The 21,489-nt window shown below is 43.9% G+C and overlaps 1 protein-coding gene across 1 annotated transcript; it reads left to right on the top strand.

Moving 5' to 3' along the window:
• Nucleotides 1-499: 499 nt before the first annotated feature.
• kcp (kielin cysteine rich BMP regulator) lies at nt 500-18,573 on the top strand. Its single transcript, XM_084554913.1, has 46 exons — nt 500-709; nt 1,143-1,669; nt 1,994-2,066; nt 2,647-2,936; nt 3,032-3,206; nt 6,155-6,228; nt 6,304-6,397; nt 6,834-6,916; nt 7,002-7,095; nt 7,189-7,268; nt 7,363-7,448; nt 7,539-7,629; nt 7,864-7,963; nt 8,072-8,157; nt 8,353-8,446; nt 8,528-8,677; nt 8,759-8,865; nt 8,942-9,035; nt 9,141-9,314; nt 9,391-9,473; nt 9,565-9,658; nt 9,899-10,081; nt 10,171-10,341; nt 10,416-10,589; nt 10,677-10,759; nt 10,834-10,924; nt 11,007-11,089; nt 11,166-11,339; nt 11,629-11,808; nt 11,913-12,177; nt 12,288-12,361; nt 12,439-12,532; nt 12,604-12,777; nt 12,918-13,000; nt 13,270-13,390; nt 13,482-13,564; nt 13,894-13,993; nt 14,109-14,197; nt 14,508-14,610; nt 14,691-14,833; nt 15,077-15,249; nt 16,478-16,589; nt 16,674-16,775; nt 16,867-17,031; nt 17,131-17,431; nt 17,929-18,573. The coding sequence occupies exons 1-46, from the start codon at nt 613-615 to the stop codon at nt 18,147-18,149; spliced, it is 6,288 nt and encodes a 2,095-aa protein (XP_084411039.1). The 5' UTR covers nt 500-612; the 3' UTR covers nt 18,150-18,573.
• The last annotated feature ends 2,916 nt before the right edge of the window (nt 18,574-21,489 follow it).

The following is a 21,489-nucleotide window of genomic DNA, read 5'->3' as shown; positions in this document are numbered from 1 at the left end:
CAGTCTCCAGACCAGGTTTAGCTGATTACCAAAACGGGGGTCTTTGGGAATCAACACCACTGGAGAGTACTGGGTGGAGATTTTTTATTTTTTTTCCCCCTTCCCAAGACAGGGGGAAAAGAGAGAAGAAAAAGGCTTCACTTAGAGGTATTCATTGGGGACTGGAAACTGAACGAGGCTGAGACAGGACCTGGTGACCTCACACGCACTGCACACCTGAACTTTTTATAATGCTTGCATATCTTTTCTCCCCTTTTCTCTCACTCTCTCATCAGAAAGCAGCTGTTTTTAGAATGAATCACCAGACCCTCACAACTATCCGCCTTTGTGACCAGGGAGTGAAAGTGCAGCGCAGCTCTGGCCCCGGGGGGGGGGGGGGGGGGGGGGGGGGGGGGATCTAAGTGCGCGACTCTAGAGAGAAGTGACGCCCTGTCCGCATCCAGATGTTTCATGTTTCCCGTTGCGCGCTCTTTGGAGAAGTCTGCTCGCGGAAGATCAGCGGAATCTTGAGATCTCGGGTACATGGCTCCAGATCGTGTTGAAAGGACGACTGATAACATGCTTTTCGCTTAAGGTGTCGGGACTTTGCTGTGCACTCTTTGCTTCTGGAGAATGGAGAGCGCCAAGCTGAAGACGGCCGTGCTGCTGGAGATACATTTGCTCTGGGTCTTGTGTGCGCACGGACAATCGAGCCCAAATCAGGAGAATGGTAAGATTACAGGAGAGTGTTTGGATCTCAGTAGTCACTAATTATTTGGTTCAGAAATTTTCTATCTCGCGAAATACTTCTTATTTCAGATCTGTCTTTTTTTTAAACTACTTTGCACCATAAATATAACATAAACCAACACAAACTTTTCTTATAACTTTCATTTTTAGCTTTTAGTAGAAATGAACTGTCCAGATTCAGAGTGTGGCATGCTGTATTAGTTGTGATACCGACAGTATCATGCTGGCCTGTTGGTTTGAGGTCAGTGAGGCAACCATGTGTGTCCAACTGATGAAAGGCTTTATTCTGATTCCTCCCACACAGTCTTCACAGTCATCTTAACCCAGAAACCGCTGTGTCATCCTTCTGACCTCAAGCTGATTGTGATATATGTGCATGGATGTCATGTGTCTCTGTCTTGTCTCTTTCCCAGCGGTTGACCTTCTGGCAGCCCTCAACATGTCGAGTGGTGTAACCAGGCTGCAGAGCAGTTCCAGCTCTGGGATATATAAAATACGTCCCAGAGCACCCTACCTGACGCTCCCTCGCGAGTATTCCCACCTCCTGCACTCCAAGCTTCGGGGTGGCATAGGTGTGCATTTGGTTGGACAACAGGCATCGGGATCCAGTGCCACTGTTTTCTCTCTCTCCTCTGGGTCGTCGCCCATTCTCCAAATCATCTCCTCTACCGTCAGTAACACTCTGCACTTGGACTACCAGTCTGGAGGAAGGGCTCGGGGCCTCGCCAGCTTCCACTTTCCCGGGAGAAACCCTTTCTCCAGGGAGGGATGGGTACAGCTGGCTGTGAGCCTGGAACCTGACCGACTGGTATTTTTTGTGGACTGCGAGGAAGCGGCTGTTTTACCTTTAGAGGGCGAGAACAGAATCAACCTGATCCTGCCTCAGGATGTTGACATCACTCTTGCCAGCACACCAGGAAAGAAAGACAGTAAATTTAGTGTGAGTCCTGCACGAACTGCAGATTTGCATATATTCACCCTCAGAAAGAATACAACACATTTACATCTTGATTTACTGTTTACAATATAGTTTTTTTTTATAGTCGCGTGTCTGCTTCCTATTGAGAACACTTTAGGAAGTAATTAAAGCCACTTGTTATAACCACAACCACAATATGGTTTCAATATCAAAAACACAACAACAAAGGAAATAAAACACAATATACTCAAAATGCATTTCCCTGTTGTACACAATATACGTTTACATTTCACATTTTCTGTCTCTGTTGTGCATGTTTTTTTTTTTGTTTTTTTTTTAATGCAGGGATATTTGAAGACAGCGGAAATTTCACTGAGGCCTTATTTAAGTCGTCCATGGAGCTGTGACAACGTTACAGGTAAAAGCAGATCTTCGTTAAAACTGTTCAAATGGAAAGAAACGTATGTGAATATTGTGAACTGGAGAGTTTTGACCAAGTATCTGTTTTCTTCTCGATAGTCTAGATATGAATGCTTGTCCTTGCATGTGCGGGGATACATGTTAACGTGCTGTTTGGGCTGCAAGAGAGTGCAGTGTCCCCCCCCTTTTTGTTTCCCTTTGCTTCATTCTTTCTCCCCATTGATGACCCTAATAATTTATTACATTCTGAGTACTGTTGTGCTGCAAGACAAAACTCACTTTCAATGATTAACAGCTGTGTAACCGTGTAAATCACTGACAAAAACTGTATTTAGCAGATCTGTTCGACTGTTCTAACAGTGATTAAAAACTCATTAGTGGGACCACCGTGATTGTGTTGGACATTCACAGGCAGAAATTCCCCCCAAACAGTTCCTCAGTTCAAGTCTTGGTTTTGAAAGGATTTGCCAAGATATTTGGTTGAACTCCAAAGTTGGTCCTTTATTCCTTCTCAAGTGATTCAGAGATCCCCCCCCCCCCCCGATTATCTCCCACCAACTGCCTGTTTCCCCTTCTAGATTCTCTGCCTCCATCTCAGTACACACATACACGTAGTTCGGATATCCAGACGGGCACCGGACAACTCTTCCGTCAGGATCCTTTACCCAGCAAACTTCGAACAAAGCACAGACCACAGGTCCGAACCAGCAAGCATGCCCAGGACATCCAGAGTGATCAACAGAGAGAGAAAGGTTCTGTGCTTGGGCCTCCGGGAGTAAGGCCTGCTGCTCAGAGAGATGACAGCCTGAAGAAACTGGAGAAGAGGCTGGAGGAGCTGGCAAATATGCTGGACATGGTCAAAGCGCAGGTAATGGTTACGCTTATGAGATGTGACTTTCCATGAAACCTGACACGATGAAACACATCACGACATATCTGGATGTTTTTTTGGTTTCTAAACAGAATGTAGACCTGCAGTCTCGTGTGAAATACCTGGAGGGATGCGAGTGCGTGAGGCAGCGATGTGTGTGGGAGGGACGTGAAGTGGAGGAGGGTCAGCGCTGGCAGACTGACCCTCACAACGTGTGTTCGTGCACATCTGGAAAGGTCGTATGTCAAGCTGACAGCAGAACTGAAGGTGACTCTCTATCTGTCAAATATGTCTTTCTCCATCTTGTTTCATTTATGTTGTTTCCATCTTTCCCTTTATCACACACTTACACCCTCTCCCAGTTCTTTGTCTGTCTAACCTTTGTCAAAATGGTTGATTTGGACATGATTTGACTTGACCCCTGACCCTGCTGGGTTTCACTGCTCCTGTCCCGCCAATACCAAGGGGCCGGACAGCAGAGATAGGTACTTTTGAGTCAGTCTGGAGTAGTGGACCAGGCTAGATTCATACATTATCTGTTTTTATTAATTTTACTTTCTATACGGGGCCGACGTGTCTGGCTTCCAAGTCTCTGCAAACCCCACGGACAAGCTGCGGGAACTGTTGCACGAGAAACATCAGCTTGCATCGAAGAGACACACTATCTTTGACCCTGCTAGTCGGAGGCTTGTCAAGATGAGGACTTTGATGTTACCCTAGATCAGGGGTGATCATTACATCGATCGCGATCGACCGGTAGATCGCGACGGCAGTGCGGGTAGATCGCGTGCCATTGAAACATGTTTTTAGATGTTAGTCTAAAACATTTATCTGTTGCAATTCCAAAACAAAGAGCAAGACAAACGTTCATCTTTATTTATTTTTACTTTACATGCCCTCAGTTCAGCAGCACACATCCACAGTCACGCACTTCAACTTTAACAACAACTCAAGACTACCGTCTTTCTTAAAGAGACAGCGCACCAATTTTTCTTGATAAAAATAAAAACAAAGATGGATTTAACACTGTAGCAACAATTAATATGACAACTAATACGACTATATATATACACGGATAGATCACTTTGACTTGGTCACTGCCCTAGATGATTGGAGAGCTGCAGTCTGCATCATATGTGCCAGTGCACCTTTTTCAAACATCTTTCCAAACACGCACTAAAGGATATCAGAAATATGAGAAGTGCAGCTTTGACAAGCACAGCATACACCACAACAGGTCTGTGACTGAGAGCAGTGGCAGTGGGGTCAAAGTTCAGACTGACAGGGCTGTGTTGACACTAAGGCATTATTTCAACCTGGACTTTATTAATAGGGATGGATTTGATGTATTTGCTTTTAACCGCTGTGGGTTCAACTATGCCACCCCATCTCACTCACCTGTCACCTGTTACCATGGTTACCCATTGGGGTTGTGCCATATGCACAATTGTGCTTCCTGTTTTATAGATTGATGTGATGCAGCTGCTATAAACAGTGTGGTAAGTCACGACTGGTAAATGCTTGACTTCCAGAAGAAAATAAGTAAGGACGTTTAGGAACGTGAGAAAAGGTTGAACCAACGACTTACATAGTTTATCTCCTCTCTATGTGGTGCTAAGCCTTTACTCACTACTGAATAATTCTCATACAGGAGCATCCATCAGTGGCTCGATAAGACCGGACAACAAAGAAACCCCAAATTTTACAAAGCTAGAAACCACTAAAAGTCATTAAGAAGACTTTAACGTTCTTTTAATAAATATTTTTTGAATTAATGATTCAGCATATTATTTTTGAGTAGCCTAAACGGTGTCACTTGTAGTGGAAATAACAAATTATGACGTGGCCCTGCGCCGTTTGTCTCTCTTTCAAGAAGATTATGACAGAGAAAAAAAAAAAAGAGTGAACATCTGTCTCTTATGTTGCTAGGAAAGTGAGTACAAATGCATGATACTGCTTCTTTGGACTTTATAGGCAGCTATAATGCCTTCATCACATACATTTTATTACTGGATAAGTTGTCGTTGTTATGTGATTGCACTTCCACCGGGTGTCCAAAGACATTATCTGAAGTAAATTTTCATTAAAACATAGTTCATTATTCTAAACGACCATATCATATGATAATTGGTGCATTCGAACTTGGTAAAACCGCCTGTCATTGTTCTAATGGAACATGTATGGGACTGTAGTTGATGTGGCCTCATTAAGGATTCTTCGTCTCTTGCATCACAAGTTCAAACCCAGCCTCGGTTAAATGATATAAACTTTGTGCTCTGTTTTTTTCCACGAATGTAATACATATGCGCCCAAACCCGACCGCAGCCCCCTCTCACCCCTTTGACTGTTCCTCCTCCTTTGACACTGACTCTGCCATTTCATCCATCTTTCCCCTTAATTGCTTCTGCATGTAAGCCAGAAGACTCCGATGGCACCCAGCTGATGCACACTCGTACGGACTCCCACTTTGATCTCGTGCATGCTTGGCTTGCTAGAGGAAATGCCTGTTGGCTGCTGACACAGTAGGCAGCCTCACTAGCCTCTCTCTCTCTCTGTGATTATTGCATTCCCCCACCGCAAACATATTGTCTCTGTCCTTTGGGGAGTTGTCATTAAAGTAATTATCCTCTGAAATGTCCAAGCTAAGCAAAAATAATATCTGATGAGCTCTGTAGATGGTTTTGATGCAAAAAATTTGGCCTCCAATGGATAATAGTATACTGGCAACATGTTTATACATGATAATGTAGTCAGCCACCAAATGCGGGAAGTTGTTAAGGATATAATCTGATTACTTTTATAGAGACAACTGTTGTTCTGTCACGTCTTCTTCTTCATCCCGTCTCTCCTTCAGTAAATCTCTGTCAACGTTAATAGACTTGCACAGCTTGCCTTGGGTAGTCTTTAACGTCTGGAAGTCTGCAAACACTTCTGGTTACGGTTACAGACCATAAAATGTGTGTGAAAGCCAGCATGTGTATATTACATCAGAACCATACTGATCACGGAGAGCAGAGCCAGATGCTCCCCGGTGGCTTAGAGGTAACGGTGAAGAAAACTTTGTTGAGACAAACAGAGAGGGGAAAGGGCAAGACCGGCAATATTTCCACATTCTTCTCTTCCTTGCATATCGGTATAGTTAAAACCTGCACATGCTGTTGTAACCTCATTAGCTCAAAAATGTGTATGCACTAAAAATTGTGCCTCATCTTCAGGGTGTGAGCCAGACGGTACAGTTCAGACGGTGTCCTACAGTGCTGAAGATGGCTGCCGGACTTGTACATGTAAGGTGAGTATTTGATGTAATAAGATGCAAGCAGACATGCTTTTTTTTCCCACTCTGAATAAGTGTCTTCTATTCTAGGGCGGTGGTAGGGATTGTACTCCCCTGCCGTGCCCTCCCCTCGACTGCACACTGACGGAGTCTGTACCTGGAGAATGCTGCCAGCGATGCAGAGGTAAGGACGCTGATGAACAAGAATGCACAGAAAACAAAACTTTAACCATATTTAGAGACTTCAATATCAGTGGAGCCTGTGAACTGATTTTCTTGCACGGGCGACACTGTTTAGGCAGCATGGCACTAAATGTGTATAGGAGTACATCTAGTGACCTAAACTGGAATTACTCATTCTAATATTGTACAGACTGACTGATTTTTACTTTAAAACTTGTGTGTTGTCGTAATCTCATGTAATCAGACCCATGTTTTGTGACTCACATAAAACTGTGATTGGAAAACCTTTTTCAAATCCTTATGGTGAGACTGTGACTGGTGTCTCAAAGAAGTCTAAGTGAAGTGTCCAAGTTAATTCCTACCAAAAGAGATTACTGGTGTTCATCTCTTTGCAGTTTTGCACTGACAGTAAAGTAATCTGAATTATGTGTTTGCAGGTTGCACCCACTCTGGCGTCCGGTACGAGCACGGACAAAACTGGAGATCCGCGGAGAGTCCTTGTGACGTCTGCTACTGCTTGGTGGGTTCGATACAACCTTCCGCGCCACACTTTCCATCTAGTCTCTCACTTTCATCTCTAATGATACGGTCCTCTCCACTGATAGGAGGGTAACGTTCGCTGTGAGAGGGAGCGATGTAACACGCCTTGTAAAAATCCTGCCGCTCCTCCACCCAATACCTGCTGTCCGGTCTGTCAGGGTGGGCTTCTTTGATTTTTCTTTGGCGATGCGCGTGTGTGTGTGTTCATCAGACTGAAACGACACAGAGTGTAAATGTGTGTATGTCTTGTAGGCTGCGGTGTAAATGGACATGACTTACCTAATGGAGCTTCGATCCCTTCTGGAGACCGCTGTCAAAAGTGTACATGTGTGGTATGTCTATCAGTTATCGGAAAACATTTTTTTTTTATGTATATAAATTAATAGATTATCATCTTAAGTACATTGGTGTTTTTTTCTCCCCCAGAATGGAGATGTGGACTGTTCACCCCTTCCCTGTCCTGCCTTGTCTTGTCGCAACCCCGTACGTCATGCTGGAGAGTGTTGCCCACGGTAACAAGCCTGCCTAACCCCATCCGTATCACTTTCAAACCATGCATTACTGCATCCCATTCAAATCTGATTGTTTGACTTGACCTGTAGATGTGAGCAGTGTGAATATGAGTCTGAAGTGTATGCGCATGGACAGAAGTTCACATCCAGGAGAGACCCCTGCCTCCAGTGCCGCTGCTCTGTGAGTCAAAATGTATCTAGTTATGTGATGTTTATGTGACCAGACTTAAGATTTTAAGATTGGTTGGAAATGTGTCAAGAAAACCTACTGTCAGAACCGTAAACCGAGCAAATGTGATCAGATTTAAGAAAAAAGAGTGTGAAAATTGGTCTGTGGCTTTATTCAAGAAAATATATTTCATAGATTTAAGACAACGGTTGTCACATAAATCCCTTTTTTGTATCTATCCATAAGGCGGGTGAAGTGTCTTGTGAGCGTGTGGATGCCTCATGTCCCGCGCTGCACTGCAGTCATCCAGTGAGACGCAAAGGAGAGTGTTGTCCCACGTGCAATGGTCGGTGTCAAAATCCCTTTGTCTTTATTTCACTCATTGCGTGTTGTCTTCCATTTTGATTTTGTACTGTTCAACTAACAATCAAGCATTTTGTGTATATTTCCGCAGAATGTGAGTATGACAGGAGGGTGTACGCCGATGGAAAAGTGTTCACCCCTGCTGGGAATGGACCCTGCCTGCAGTGCAGGTGTAAGGCAAGTCTGTGCTGCACACTCAAAAAGAAAATACCGAACCTTGTCAAACACAAGGTGCATATATTCTGCATCGATGTTGCATTTGTTTCAGGTTTCAAAGCTGTCTAAATGTTTGTTTCTGGATCAAAGCACACTTTCAGAGCCATCCAAACAGACTATATATAAGATGTACATGATGTTCTGGTTTTGTTTTAGGGTGGGAATGTAATTTGCCATGAGGAGAAGTGCCCTCCTGTCCAGTGCAGCAACCCCGTTACTGACCCACATCGTTGTTGTCCAGTCTGCAAAGGTAATTGCACACGCACAGAGACGCATTCAGCTCCACTTCATCTGTGGACACACTGTATGAAAACCTTCTTTCTCATTTTAGTGTGCGTATTGGAGGGTGTGGAATATGAAGACGGCTCCAGGTGGCAACCCGATGGTCCCTGTTCCAGCTGCACCTGTGTGAATGGAGAGACCGTATGTACACAAACACGCTGTCCCTCCACCAACTGCCAGCACCCCACTAAGATTACTGGTACGACTGTGTGTTAGTGAGTGATGGCGAGCTGTGTTTGTATTCAGAAGGAGAACCTGACTGTCTCTTTCCTTTCCATAGGCTCCTGTTGCGCGGTTTGTGAAAGCTGCACTTATAACCATCGCATCTACAGCAACGGCCAGAGTTTTACGACCCCCGATCAGCCCTGCCACGTCTGCACGTGTCTGGTGAGCGTGTCTGCGAACACACTACACGACACTTTCCACCCTGACACCTGCTGACACATCTTCACCCCCTCCTCAGTATGGCACGGTGGCGTGCGAGAGGCGACCTTGTCCACCGCTCAACTGCTCCAACTCCTTCACCCCTGCTGGAGAGTGCTGCCCTAAATGTCCAGGTACCCCGACTCAGATTGCTGTTCCCGTAGTCCACTGATCTGGACTTTATCATGGTCCGCTCTCAGTGAGGTTAGATTAACCCGTGTGTTTCCCATCGTTGCCAGACTGCTCCTATGAGAACCGCGTGTTTGTGCACGGAGAGGCTTTTCCCAATCCTGTGAGTGCGTGTGAGGAGTGCACATGTGTGAACGGAAGGGTTGACTGCCGCCAAGCTCAGTGCCCTCACCCTCGCTGTAATGCGCCTGTGTCTGGGACATGCTGTCAGAACAACTGCAATGGTGAGAAAATGTTACGAAATATAACGAAATTTAACAAACAATGACTTTTTAATGACATAATCATCCTGTAAATTAGGCTGCAGCTATGCTGGGAAAGAGTATCTCAATGGACAGGAGTTTCCCCATCCTACTGACAGATGCAGGACATGCACCTGCCTGGTAAGATTAATCACACCTAACTCTGTGTGTTATCTACATGTGACTGTCTTGAAGAAGGTTTTAATTTATGTCTGCATCGTGATTGTTGTAGAATGGCAATGTCCAGTGTTTGATGAAGAGGTGTCCACCGCTGGCGTGCTCCAACCCTAATGTGCTGCCGGGAGAATGCTGCCCCCAGTGTCCTGGTGAGGAAGTGCAAGAAAAAGAGTGCTCAGCGTAGATCAAATAAAAAAGTCCACAATTAAATGATACAAAATAATTATTCTTCTTGCTCCAGAAACTGAAAATCATCCGAATGTTAGTAGTCCTTTACAGTTTTCCTTAGGTCAAATGGGAGACCTCATTATTTCATTGACAGTGTTTGACAAAGTACACCTTTATGATCACGTTTTTTATTTTTTTGTGAATGTTTAATGTTTCTTCAGCTCCTCCATCAGACTGCGTGTATGAACAAAGGGTCTACAGGCACACAGAGCGTTTCTACCAGCCAAATGATAACTGTCGATTGTGCGTCTGCTTCGACGGGACGGTTCAGTGTCAGCACAAGCCCTGCCCCTTCGCTTCTTGTTCTCACCCCATCTCACAAGAGTGCTGTCGGAGCTGCGAAGGTACAAATACACATACATGTGTATCCTGGTGCTGCGACTTAAAGACAAAGACATTTGATGCAGATGCTCATTCCGTATCTCTCTTGCAGGCTGCTTGTATGAGGGCCGAGAGCGAGTTAACGGCGAGACATGGGAGGACGCATCAGACCCCTGTGCTGAGTGTGTTTGTCGTGAGGGCTCCGTCAAGTGTGAGAGGAAACGCTGTCCACCGTCCAACTGTAACCACCCGGTCCAGAGACAGTGCTGCCTGTCCTGTGATGGTGAGTGGTGAAACCGAACACCTTTACCTTCACTGACCTCAATGTTTTTATTTCTCAATATTGTCCTCTTGCAGGCTGCACGTTTCAGGGTAAAGAATATCCTGACGTCACTGAGTTCAGTGACGACAAAGACCCCTGTAGTGTGTGTCACTGTTCCGGAGGGGAGGTCACCTGTGCCGTGATGCAATGCTATGGAGGCTGCAGCCATCCCTACGAACCACCCGGACAGTGTTGTGGGGAATGTGAACGTATGTTTGGTTGAAATCTTACATAACCCAAATTCTTATTTTTAAACTTTACTCTCATCGTTGTCAAATGTCTTTTTAATTTGGCAGGTTGTTCCTATAACAGTGCAGTTCTCCTCAATGGCCAGTCCATCCCTGACCCAGGAAACCCCTGCTCTGAATGTGTCTGCCAGGTAGCACCAACACACACACAGATATCCACGCTGGTTCATTTCTTTAGACAACATGCTCATTTCTCTATTGTCAGAGCGGCTCAGTTCGATGTACTAAGAAGCGGTGTCCAGCAGCCCCCTGTCCTCATCCGGTCACCGACCCATGCGGCTGCCCTGTCTGTGATGGTAGCCACCTTAAAACCGATCACAGTTTGTGTTATGTTGAATAAATAAGTAACTGATGTTTCCTCTGTGTGTGTGTGTGTAGGCTGTCAGTACCAAGGTGTGACTTATGTTGACGGACAGACCCTACCAGGAAGACAGCAAGGGTGCCAGGAATGCACATGCTCAGTGAGTGGTGTGAATGCATTAGTTAGGCCACTGACTCGCTGCACACCTTCACAGCTTTTTTTAATTTTTTCCACAGAGAGGTGAGGTGGTGTGTGTGCAGAGAAGATGCCCCGATGTGTCGTGCCAACACCCAGCTCAGGACGGCTGCTCGTGCGGAGTGTGTGACGGGTGCGACTTCTACGGACGAAACTGTTTCAATGGGGAGCGGTTTCCACACCCTACGGACCGCTGTCAGCTCTGCTCCTGCCTGGTACTGTCACACGAATATTTACATTTGCACCCCAGCAGTTATCACAAAAAAAGTCATGCCTGCTCTGTAATACACACTTTAGTGGTTATATTCTATATGTGGTTTACCTTATATATGTGCAGCATGCATGTGGTGGCACTTTCTAATAAAGTGACAGTAAAGTATACAAGGTGAATATTTGTATGAGCTTTTAAGAAGAGCAAGTTTATGAAGTATTCCTTTAATCCCAGCCCCGAGCCTGTTAAGGTTTATTTTAAACTCACGTATTTGTGTTTTTGTGTGTGCACAGAATGGCGGTGTCGTGTGTGCACGTGTCTCTTGCCCAAGCATTACATGTAGGCGTCCCGTGACCCCTCCAGGAGAGTGCTGCCCAGTCTGCACGGGAATTTGTTTTCATCAGGGCAGAGAGTATCAGTCCGGCTCCACCTTCACGTCCCCCTCTGATCCCTGCTCCTCCTGCACCTGTCTGGTCAGTTTGACAACTCTTACTGTAAGAAAAGATCTAGTACATATTTCTACTAATCAAATAAATACCTCAATCTCTTTCCTTTCCTCGTCCCTAACACTGATCAGAATGAGGTGGTGAACTGTCAGAGGAGACCTTGTCCAGTCCAGTGCTCGCACCCGGTCCTGTCAGACACCTGCTGCCCTGCCTGTGACTCCTGCCTCTATGAGGGTGTCGTGCACTCTCACCGTCACACCTTCACTCCCTCGTCCAACCCCTGCCAGCGCTGCACCTGTGTTAGAGGCACAGTTACCTGCTTCCCCCTCGTCTGTCCACCAACACCCTGCGCTAGACCCGTCGCCAAGCCAGGACAGTGCTGCCCTGAATGCACAGGTACCCAAATACTTAACTCACAAATGGATATAGGGTACAGTATTCATAATATTTGTACACTGTCTAACAGAAAAATCTTATTTCTGTCTCTTATTTGTCTCTGCTCTCAGTGTGCACGCTGGATGGACGGGAGTTCAGTGATGGACAGACATGGACAAACCACTGCTCCACCTGCACCTGCCAGGTCTGACTTTGTAAACCTTGTCTCTAAATCGCTTCATTGTTTCCATATTTGTCCCCTTATCTGTCTCAAACCTGCAGGCAGGTGAGGTGCGATGTGCATCTCCTCAGTGTCCCGAGCTGTCCTGCATGCATCAGGTGACGGATGGCAGGGCCTGCTGTCCTCGCTGTAGAGGTAAATATACCATAGAAAGTAATAATCACAAGGAGGATCTAGTTTGTTAATGATTGTATTTTCTTTCTCAGGTTGTATGTATGGAGGAGAGGAACATACAGAGGGAAGCAGCTGGTTCGCAGACTCCACTCCCTGTATGACCTGCATGTGTGTGGACGGAGTGACCACATGCTCTGAAGTGCGCTGTCTATCTCCGTGTGTTAACTTCATCACCGTGCCCGGGGAGTGCTGCCCAGTGTGTGCTGGTAAGCAGCTTCACATAACCTTTGTTGTAGTTGCTATTTCACTCAACTGGAAGATTATAAATCTACAAGTCTCATATTAGTTGTGTGTTTTTACACCCTTTCCTTTTGGTGTAATAATCTTGAATGTTTATTTTGAGCAGACTGCGAGTTTGAGGGCAGAGTGTACGGCCCAGGAGACAGTTTCCATCCAGCCAACGACCCCTGTCAGATCTGCACCTGTGAGGTACGACACAACATACATTATTATGTTATTGTTGTGCTTTTTAATTTAATGTAAAAAACTTGCTTAAATTAACATTGTAATTATTGTATTGTCTCCTATAGGAGAAAATTGCCTTCAAGGAAAGGGAACTGCTGCATTAATTAGTCATTACTAGACTATTATCATATTATTATATCGTATTATTACCATAACTTTTATTTAACGTGTCATCCCTGAGAGCATAGAAGTTGTACTGGCAGTAGTTATAATCCAAGCTGTGTGTTACTCAGGTGATGCCGGATGGAGAACAACATCTGAAGTGTTACAGAAAGCAGTGTCCCAGTCTGGTTGACTGTCCTAAAAACAACATCCTGTTTTCTGAACCAGACTCCTGCTGTCCCGTCTGTGCACGTCAGTATTGAACTTCTCTTACACTGTTTGTTATCTCCACACGGTCTCTAAGCTTTGTAACATGTTTCTGTGTGTGCGTCTGTGTGTGTAGAGCCTCTCAGCAATTGTACCTCTGCGCTGATCGGCAACGAGGTGTTGGCAACAGACGACCCCTGTTTCACCTGCCAGTGCAAGGTAAAAGAGCAACGAAGAGTTTTTAATTTTACAGACATATCAGGGATGTTGTTAAGAATATTAAATGATCACATTTCAGGTACAGCTTATAGGAGCATTTTAGAATGTCTTTTTTACAGTATAACAAACAAAGAACCCATTTTCTAGTATATTTAATTAAATTTGTGTAGCGCTTACATACTATTTATGCAATTTTCTGCTTCTAAAACCTAAAACGTTTGTTTTACCGTATTTTGAATGAAGCTGTTTCACCATCTACAGATCTTATTGCTATTGCCACTGAGTGATCCACTCTTTGCAATAATACCATGTCTGTATCTCCAACACAGGACCTTACATGGACCTGCTTACACCAAAACTGCCAACCACTCACCTGCCCTCCTAATGAACAGTTCATCCCACAAGACTCGTGCTGCCCTGCGTGCGATGGTGAGATCTAATATCAGAAATGAAACATCAACACATAATATGACACTAATGCAGCTGCATTAAAGATCTAGTTTACTGCCATCAAAACGTAAACTAACGACGGCGGTTCTTGCAGAATGTGTGATCGAGGGTCAGAACAAACGAGTGACCAACGGCACCAGCTGGACAGACAGCGACGATGATTGCGTCACATGCACCTGTAATGTGAGTGGGAAAGAAATGAAACAGTATTAAGGGCAGAAGAGAAACTGATACTGTACATGACCTCACCTATTTCAGTACGGTAGCAGCCTGGTAGAGACCAAAGCGCAGAAAATGTCTTAGAGGCTGCATGAAATAAAACAACGACTGACCTTTTCAATGTGTACAAATAGGAAGGAAACCCATAAATTACAAGTGGTAATAAAACCTAATATTAGAAAATAGATTTCTTAAACTCAATTGTCGATTTTGTATCAGTTCCATTCATCTGCTTCTGAGGTAATCTGTTTTTTCTGCATGCACCCTCTCTCAGTTGGGCAACATCGAGTGCAGCATTGAGGAGTGTCCAACTGCAGTTTGTCCAGAAGGTCAAAAACAAGAGAGGAGTCCTGGGAAATGCTGCTATGAATGTCAAGGTATCACATTCAGCAAATAAACTGAGCCTCCATCTGTAGTGTTGAGCTGAACGTCGTGTCTGACTGGTTGTGTGTTGTAGACTCGGGGGTGTCGTGTTTGTACCAGGGGACGGAGTATCACTGCAATGAACAGTGGGAGGTAGATGAGTGCACCAGCTGTACCTGTGTGTCTGGAGACGTACACTGTCACAGTGAACGTTGCCCTCCCCTCACCTGTGCAACAGTCAGTATAACACACACACACGCACACTTTTCAGTGTTTCATCATTGACTGAAATCTTCCCATAATGCCTCACTGTTCAGTTTGCCGAGAATCTGACATTTCTCATCAGTGTTTACGCTCTAGCTGGTTCCTCTGGGCAGTTTTGACAGTGCAGACATTTATTTAGCGTCCAATGAGTCTCTTGGGTTCGTTGTGGTTACACAGCTAGTGTAACACAGCCCTTGTGTGCGTGTTTGCCATCAGGATGAGATGCCAGCAGTCATCCCAGGTCTGTGTTGTCCTCACTGCATTCCTCGCCCAGCTACATGCATTGCCTTTGGCGACCCTCATTACCGGACTTTCGACGGCCGCATGTTGCACTTCCAGGGAACTTGCACGTACGTCCTGGCGCAGGACTGTGAAGGGGGAGACTTCAGGTGAGACTGTCACGATGGTTACACAGGAGATATATTTTTTTCAACTAATTTTTCTAATTGTTGTTTTGAACTTTTGAAATATTGAGAGAATATATTCAGATCACCCTTTCCTGCCCCCTAAAATCCTTAAAATTAAACAACCCAACAAGAGAAAAAAAATCCTCTTGGATACAGCTGCTCAAATGTTCCCCTTTGAGGCTATAAGGTCCATTTCACTAACAAAGACCATACCTTAGTGGATGCAAATAAGTCTATGGGTGGACAGGTCTTGAGACAAACGGATGGAGGGATGAGAAGGGGTGGAATAGTATGGGATAAAAAGGGGTCGAAAGGATGGGATGAAATAGGATGAAAGGGGCTCAAGGGGATAGGATCAAAAGGGTCGAGGGGATGGGATGAAAAGGGATGAAAAGGGTCAAAGGGATGGATGAAAAGGGGTTGAGGGGGTGGGATGAAAAGGGGAAGGAATGTGTAGACTGATGATGTTAGAGGAACCCAGGGAGTGAAACTCAGGGTGGGGACACATCTCAGGAAGCTTTGGATGCTTGTCCCCTGGTTCCTGAAATGAAAGATGGAAGAGGAAAAAAAGAGAGGGATGAGGTGGCGGTTGAGAACTGAGACGAACAGAGAGAAAGAGAATGAGTTAGGACACACTTTTATAGGTAAGCATGGGGAATAGAATGACATGGGGCATAGTCTAGTTCCTGAACTTAAGTTATAGTAACTTCAGTTTAATAGTCGTTGAATTTGATTGGGGTCCTTTACCTTGCACCTTTCAGCCCTCCGGTTTGTTGCAGAACTATTTTTAAGATCTCATAACTCATACTTTCATCCCTCTGAGTTATCTGAGCCAGTTATGGACATCACAAAGACTTTGAGAATGACAATGAGCAAGACAAACTGTATGCAAAAAGTTTTCCATTGTTTTTCTCTTTAAATAAGAAATGTCCACTGAGTATGCCAGTATGGTTCATGCTTCAGACTCTGAACAAAAAAATAAAAAATAAAAAATCTCAGGCTCTGAACCGTTTTTATGTAGAAACAGAAGAAATTGTTCAAATCTAGATTGGAGGTCCAGAATGAAACCGGTACAAATGTTATCTTACGTGAGAAATTTGCATTTGTGTTTAAAGTCCTTTACTGCTATTTTTTTAACAAATAAACCATTTTTAAATTAAACTTTATAAGTGTATGAATCAATCTCAGAGACTCCTCTTTGTTTGTTCAGCATACATGCCACGAATGATGATCGTGGACGTAAAGGAGTGTCGTGGACAAAAGAGGTCACTGTGTTTTTAGAAGACGTAGAGGTGCAGCTACTCCAGGACTGGGTTGTGAAGGTTTGTGTGTAAGAGTACTGCAAATGGATTTATACCGCCATTTCTTGTGCTGTGCGTTCACTCAGACGTTTTTGTACTCCTCAGGTGAATGATGAAATCGTGACTTTGCCGTTTCTCAGAGAACCATACATCTACATAGAACGACAAACCAACACTATCTTACTCAACACAAACATCGGGTTGAAGGTACAGTGTTCTTTTTGCGTCTCTTTAAGTTCTCACAGTTTGAATATTTTTTTAACACACCTATACTGTCCATCCATACGCTCACCTCCAGGTGCTGTGGAGTCCTCGCTCACACCTGGAAGTGAGTGTGCCAGGCTCCTATAAGGGCCACACCTGTGGTATCTGTGGAAACTTCAACAACTACTACCAGGATGATCTCAGAATGCGCAATGGGAGACTCAGCCTGTCAGAGGCCGACTTTGGCAACAGCTGGAGGGTAAAATAAGAAGTGATTGAGAGACAGAATAAAACACATAAATTATCATACAAAAACAAGCTGTTTGTATTTACGCCAACAAAATAACTGTCGTTTAAGGTAAAAAACAGCAGCCATTCCGTCTCATCCTGTCGCCCTGGTGAAGATGTTGACCCATGCAAGGACACGGGCTACCAGGCCAAGAAGGCAGCCAACGCCCGCTGTAAGGTCCTGAAGTCTGACGCCTTTAAGCCCTGCCATCGCGTGGTGCCTCCTGAGCCGTGGTACGGAGCTTGTGTGTACGACCTCTGCGCTTGTGGGGCCAATACTGATGAGTGCCTGTGCGACACCCTGGAGGCCTACGCCAGCCAGTGCAGGGAAGCTGGAGTCGTCCTGCAGTGGAGGAGCGCATCTCTGTGTGGTGAGTAAAACATGTAACTTAATGGTCTTGAAGAGGAGAGGCAGATATAGTGTTGGGAACTATATATTAAAGAGGCAGTTTTTTCGCCCACGTCTAACCTTGATCATTGTTATTTTTAGTTAAAAATATATAATAACTTTAATTTATGTTTCAATAAAAACGATAAGAGGTATCCAAGTTATATCTGTGAGGAATAGCTGTAAACTTTACTGTTATAAAGATTATTTTTTATATATCTTCTTTGACTCATTCTGGTTCAAAAATGAACCCTCTGGTTCAAAAAGACCATCTGCTCAGTGAGGTTTTAAAGTGCTACAAGCAAGTAATGAGTAATAGTTCAATCTCAAACAGAACTGAAAATCCAGTCCTCACTTGTAAATGCGATCCTATTGTTTTGCCTGCTAACTCCTGCTGTGACTCTCTAAAGGTCAACATAAGTTGAAGTCGCAGTGCTCTAAGTATTCTCGTTGTGTTTCCTTTGCTCCTGTCTTCCACAGCTGTGGGTTGTCCAGTGGAGAGGGGCTTTGTGTTTGACGAGTGTGGCCCTCCCTGTCCTGTAACCTGCTTTAACGTGGACGTACCACTCGGTGTGATAGAGAGTCATTGCTTCAAGCCCTGCGTCCCAGGCTGCCAGTGTCCTGCCGGTCTGGTTCTGCACAACAACTACTGCATTCAGCCAGAAAAGTGCCCCAAGATCATTCATGGCAATCCTTCATGATTCTTAAACTGATCACTTACAAGGAGACTTGTTTTCATATTCATGCACTGCCAACTCTACATCAGGCTTCTGTTACTGTATACCAAAATTTGAATATTGATAAATATCCAGATGAACCTCCATGGACCTGACTGAAACAAAGTACTGTTGTTTTTTTGTGTGAGTGTGTGTTTTTTTAATGAAATTTTTATATCCAGCACTGAATATTTATACTACACATGGTTTGTGATTTTAATTCTACATGTTTAATGGTACTTTTTTTTAACACATTAACTTAATACTGTACATGGCCTTTACATTATTTTAACAGTAGTATTTACTACGTTTACTGTGCATGATACATATCTGTGCAATCTCTGACTGTACAAACATTAAGCCACATAATCTCAGGTACTCTTTTTTACTTTTACAAATAAAATATTTACTAATATTTGTGGTGTTCTGTTTTCTTTCTGTCAAAGACAATAAAAGCATTAGTTACTCATCAAGAGACGAGCATTGTCACACTGCCATTTATTAAAAGTGTTAAAGTGAGATTATTTCTAGCGAGTGCTAGAAATAACTTTAGAAGTTCCTTTAAAATAACCCTTCATTCGTAGATAATCTTCACAGTCAACAGCTGCTTATAAACTTAATTAAGGGTGCTCTTGGATACATTTGTATACTCCTCATAAAGGCTAATACATGGAAACTGGAATCAGTAGGACATTACAGACTTTGAAAATAACATAAGACAGGCATGACATGACCTAATCCCAAACTGATCCAAGTATCTGTGGGATGCACTGAAACAAGTCTGATCCTCAGAGGCCCCTCCCCTCAACCCACAGGACCAAAAGACCCCCATTAATGCTCCCACTAAAGTTTTCAGCCTGGTTTTAGTTAAAAAATTACCTTTTAATGGCAGCTGACAACGGTATGAGCTCAGTCCTGGTACTCCTAGACCTGAGTGCGGCCTTTGATACGATAGATCATGGCATTCTTCTAAACAGGTTGAGGTACTGGGCGGGAATATCAGGAACAACCCTTGACTGGTTCTCCTCTTATTTATTAGACAGAAGGTTTTGCGTTACTGTGAATAATTTTAAAACATCTGTGTGTAATGTGAAATATGGTGTTCCTCAGGGGTCGGTTTTAGGACCACTTTTCATTTTTTTTGTACATGCTTCCTTTCGGAGACATCACTCGCAGGCATGGTGTATCCTTCCACTTTTATGCAGACAATACCCAGATCTATCTGCCTTTTAACAGATCAGACATGGGAACCCTGAATTCATTAGACATCTGCCTATGCAACATCAAAAACTTAAATGTTTTGTGAAGCACTTTGTGATGTTGATTTGAAAAGTGCAATACAAATAAAGATTATTACTAACAACATTTTGTTTCCAGACACCACGGGACACCCTCAGGAGGCCCATGTCCATTCACTGATGAGTCACAACTGTTTTGTAGGCACAAGGGCGACCTACACAATATTAGGAAGGTGGTCATAATGTTATGCCTGATCGGTGTACTATGCAAGTTGTGTTGCTAGGGTTCACCAACTTTCTCTACACTTTCCAAAGTCACAGGACACATTTCACACAGGCGTAATGTGTCACATCTCACTCTCCTTTGCCTCCCTCTGACAGACACACTGTCACTTTTGTTGCTCGGTAAGCTGATCCAGAGGACTGCTGTAACCATAGTAATGTCTTGTATAATTGATAACCCACTCACTGGTGAAAACATGGAGCAGGTAGGATGTTTTGATGTTGTGAGCGAGCTGCAATTATTTTTTTCTGTACGCATGTGTGACCTAAAATGAATGCCCTAATGCTCCACTTCAGGATTGCGTTGCCGGTCTTTACCAGTCCCTGGGCATGTCGGTTGGAGAAGAATTTTCCACTAAAGATGTGAGCCTACTCTACGACAAAGTGTGTCATGTTCCCTCCAACAGCAGAGAAGTACATGCAGCAATGATGAAGGTAACATTGCAGACACAGTTAGTAAACATTGTAAAAATTTACATTTATTATAACTGAATAACATTATGGAGCCGGGTGTGTTACAGATCGCGGGAGGTGACAGCAGCTGGTCCTGTGTTGGTGAAAATGTTTTGGATGTCCTCATAGAAATGGAAAGGGAGCGGGAACAGCAGGAAATGGTACGATTAAAAATATTAAAATGATATCATAGCATCTGAGAACACCGACAACCAAAATAATTATTCATATAACTAAGAGTAAATGGTTCTGTCCTTAGCTGTATTGGGACCGCCAGCTGTTAAATGTTGGAAATCTTTATCAGATGACGGATTGCCAGCAACAAAGCACAGGCCCCACTTGTTTAAAAAAGGCTCACAACTCCGATCCAGCACGCATACAGCCATGCACAGCTGAAATGGACAGTGTGAATGACGTCCAGGTATGTACTTTCTTCCTGCACTGATGCACTAGCTCTGTTCACAATAATTTGACCACTTTTACTTTCTATAAACAGATGAGGAAACCAGAGAGAAAAACAGAGCTCTATGGGAGAGTGAAGAGGCTCAAGAAAGCAGCCAGGCATTGCTGGGCTAGGTGAGCATGTTTTATTTGAGGTGAGAAGTTAATCAGTCCATAGGTGCAAGGACTTAACTTGAATGTTCCTTTTTGTACATACTAGTTTATGCATAGGGCGGCATAGTGGTGCGGTGGTTAGCACTGGGTTCGAATCCATCTGCCAACTGGGGCCTTTCTGTGTGGAGTTTGCATGTAAATTGTAAAAAGCAGTTACAGAAGATGAATAATGGTGTATGCATATTTGATGCTACTAATGTATAGCTATAAACTTGCAATATTACACTGCTGCATGCATTTCGCCTTTATACTTTCTTTTATGGGAACAGAGCGCATTTACTTTAAATGGAGGCTTCTGCACCCATTTAAAGTAAGTGGACTGATTTGGGCAATAATACATTGTTATGTTAGTTGCATTTGCTAGTTAATTAAATATAGAATAAATAATGAACTATTTACTTTGAAAAACTATATTTATTGCTGAAGTTACAATGTATCACTGAAGCAGAGCTTTAAAAAGCATTGCTTCCTTAATGGTCCATGATTTGAATATATTATCCTTAGATATCAGCATTATGTTACAAAGCACACTTCATACATTGAAGTAGGCCACTTTCAAAGCAGCTATTTGACATGTCAAAGCAGGATACAGGTGTACACAGATAGTTGTATTAGTTACAGTAAGCCTACGATATGCCAAAATAGCTGATGTGAAAATTCTGATTTCCGTTTTCGATGTGTTTGTGTTCTCAGATTGGCATCAGAGGGTGTGAGCAGCATGTTGCCCTCTCCCTGGC

The sequence above is a fragment of the Chelon labrosus genome (assembly GCF_963514085.1).
Source record: "Chelon labrosus genome assembly, chromosome: 11".
NCBI lineage: Eukaryota > Metazoa > Chordata > Actinopteri > Mugiliformes > Mugilidae > Chelon > Chelon labrosus.
This window is presented reverse-complemented; position numbering and strand designations above follow the sequence as displayed.

Excerpts from the sequence above, each read along its gene's own strand:
- kcp (XM_084554913.1), top strand. The coding sequence starts at position 613 with ATGGAGAGCGCCAAGCTGAAGACGGCCGTGCTGCTGGAGATACATTTG. Across the intron at positions 10,342-10,415 it reads GTGCTGCCTGTCCTGTGATG|GCTGCACGTTTCAGGGTAAA; the intron begins GTGAGTGGTGAA and ends GTCCTCTTGCAG. Across the intron at positions 11,090-11,165 it reads GCCAGGAATGCACATGCTCA|AGAGGTGAGGTGGTGTGTGT; the intron begins GTGAGTGGTGTG and ends TTTTTTCCACAG.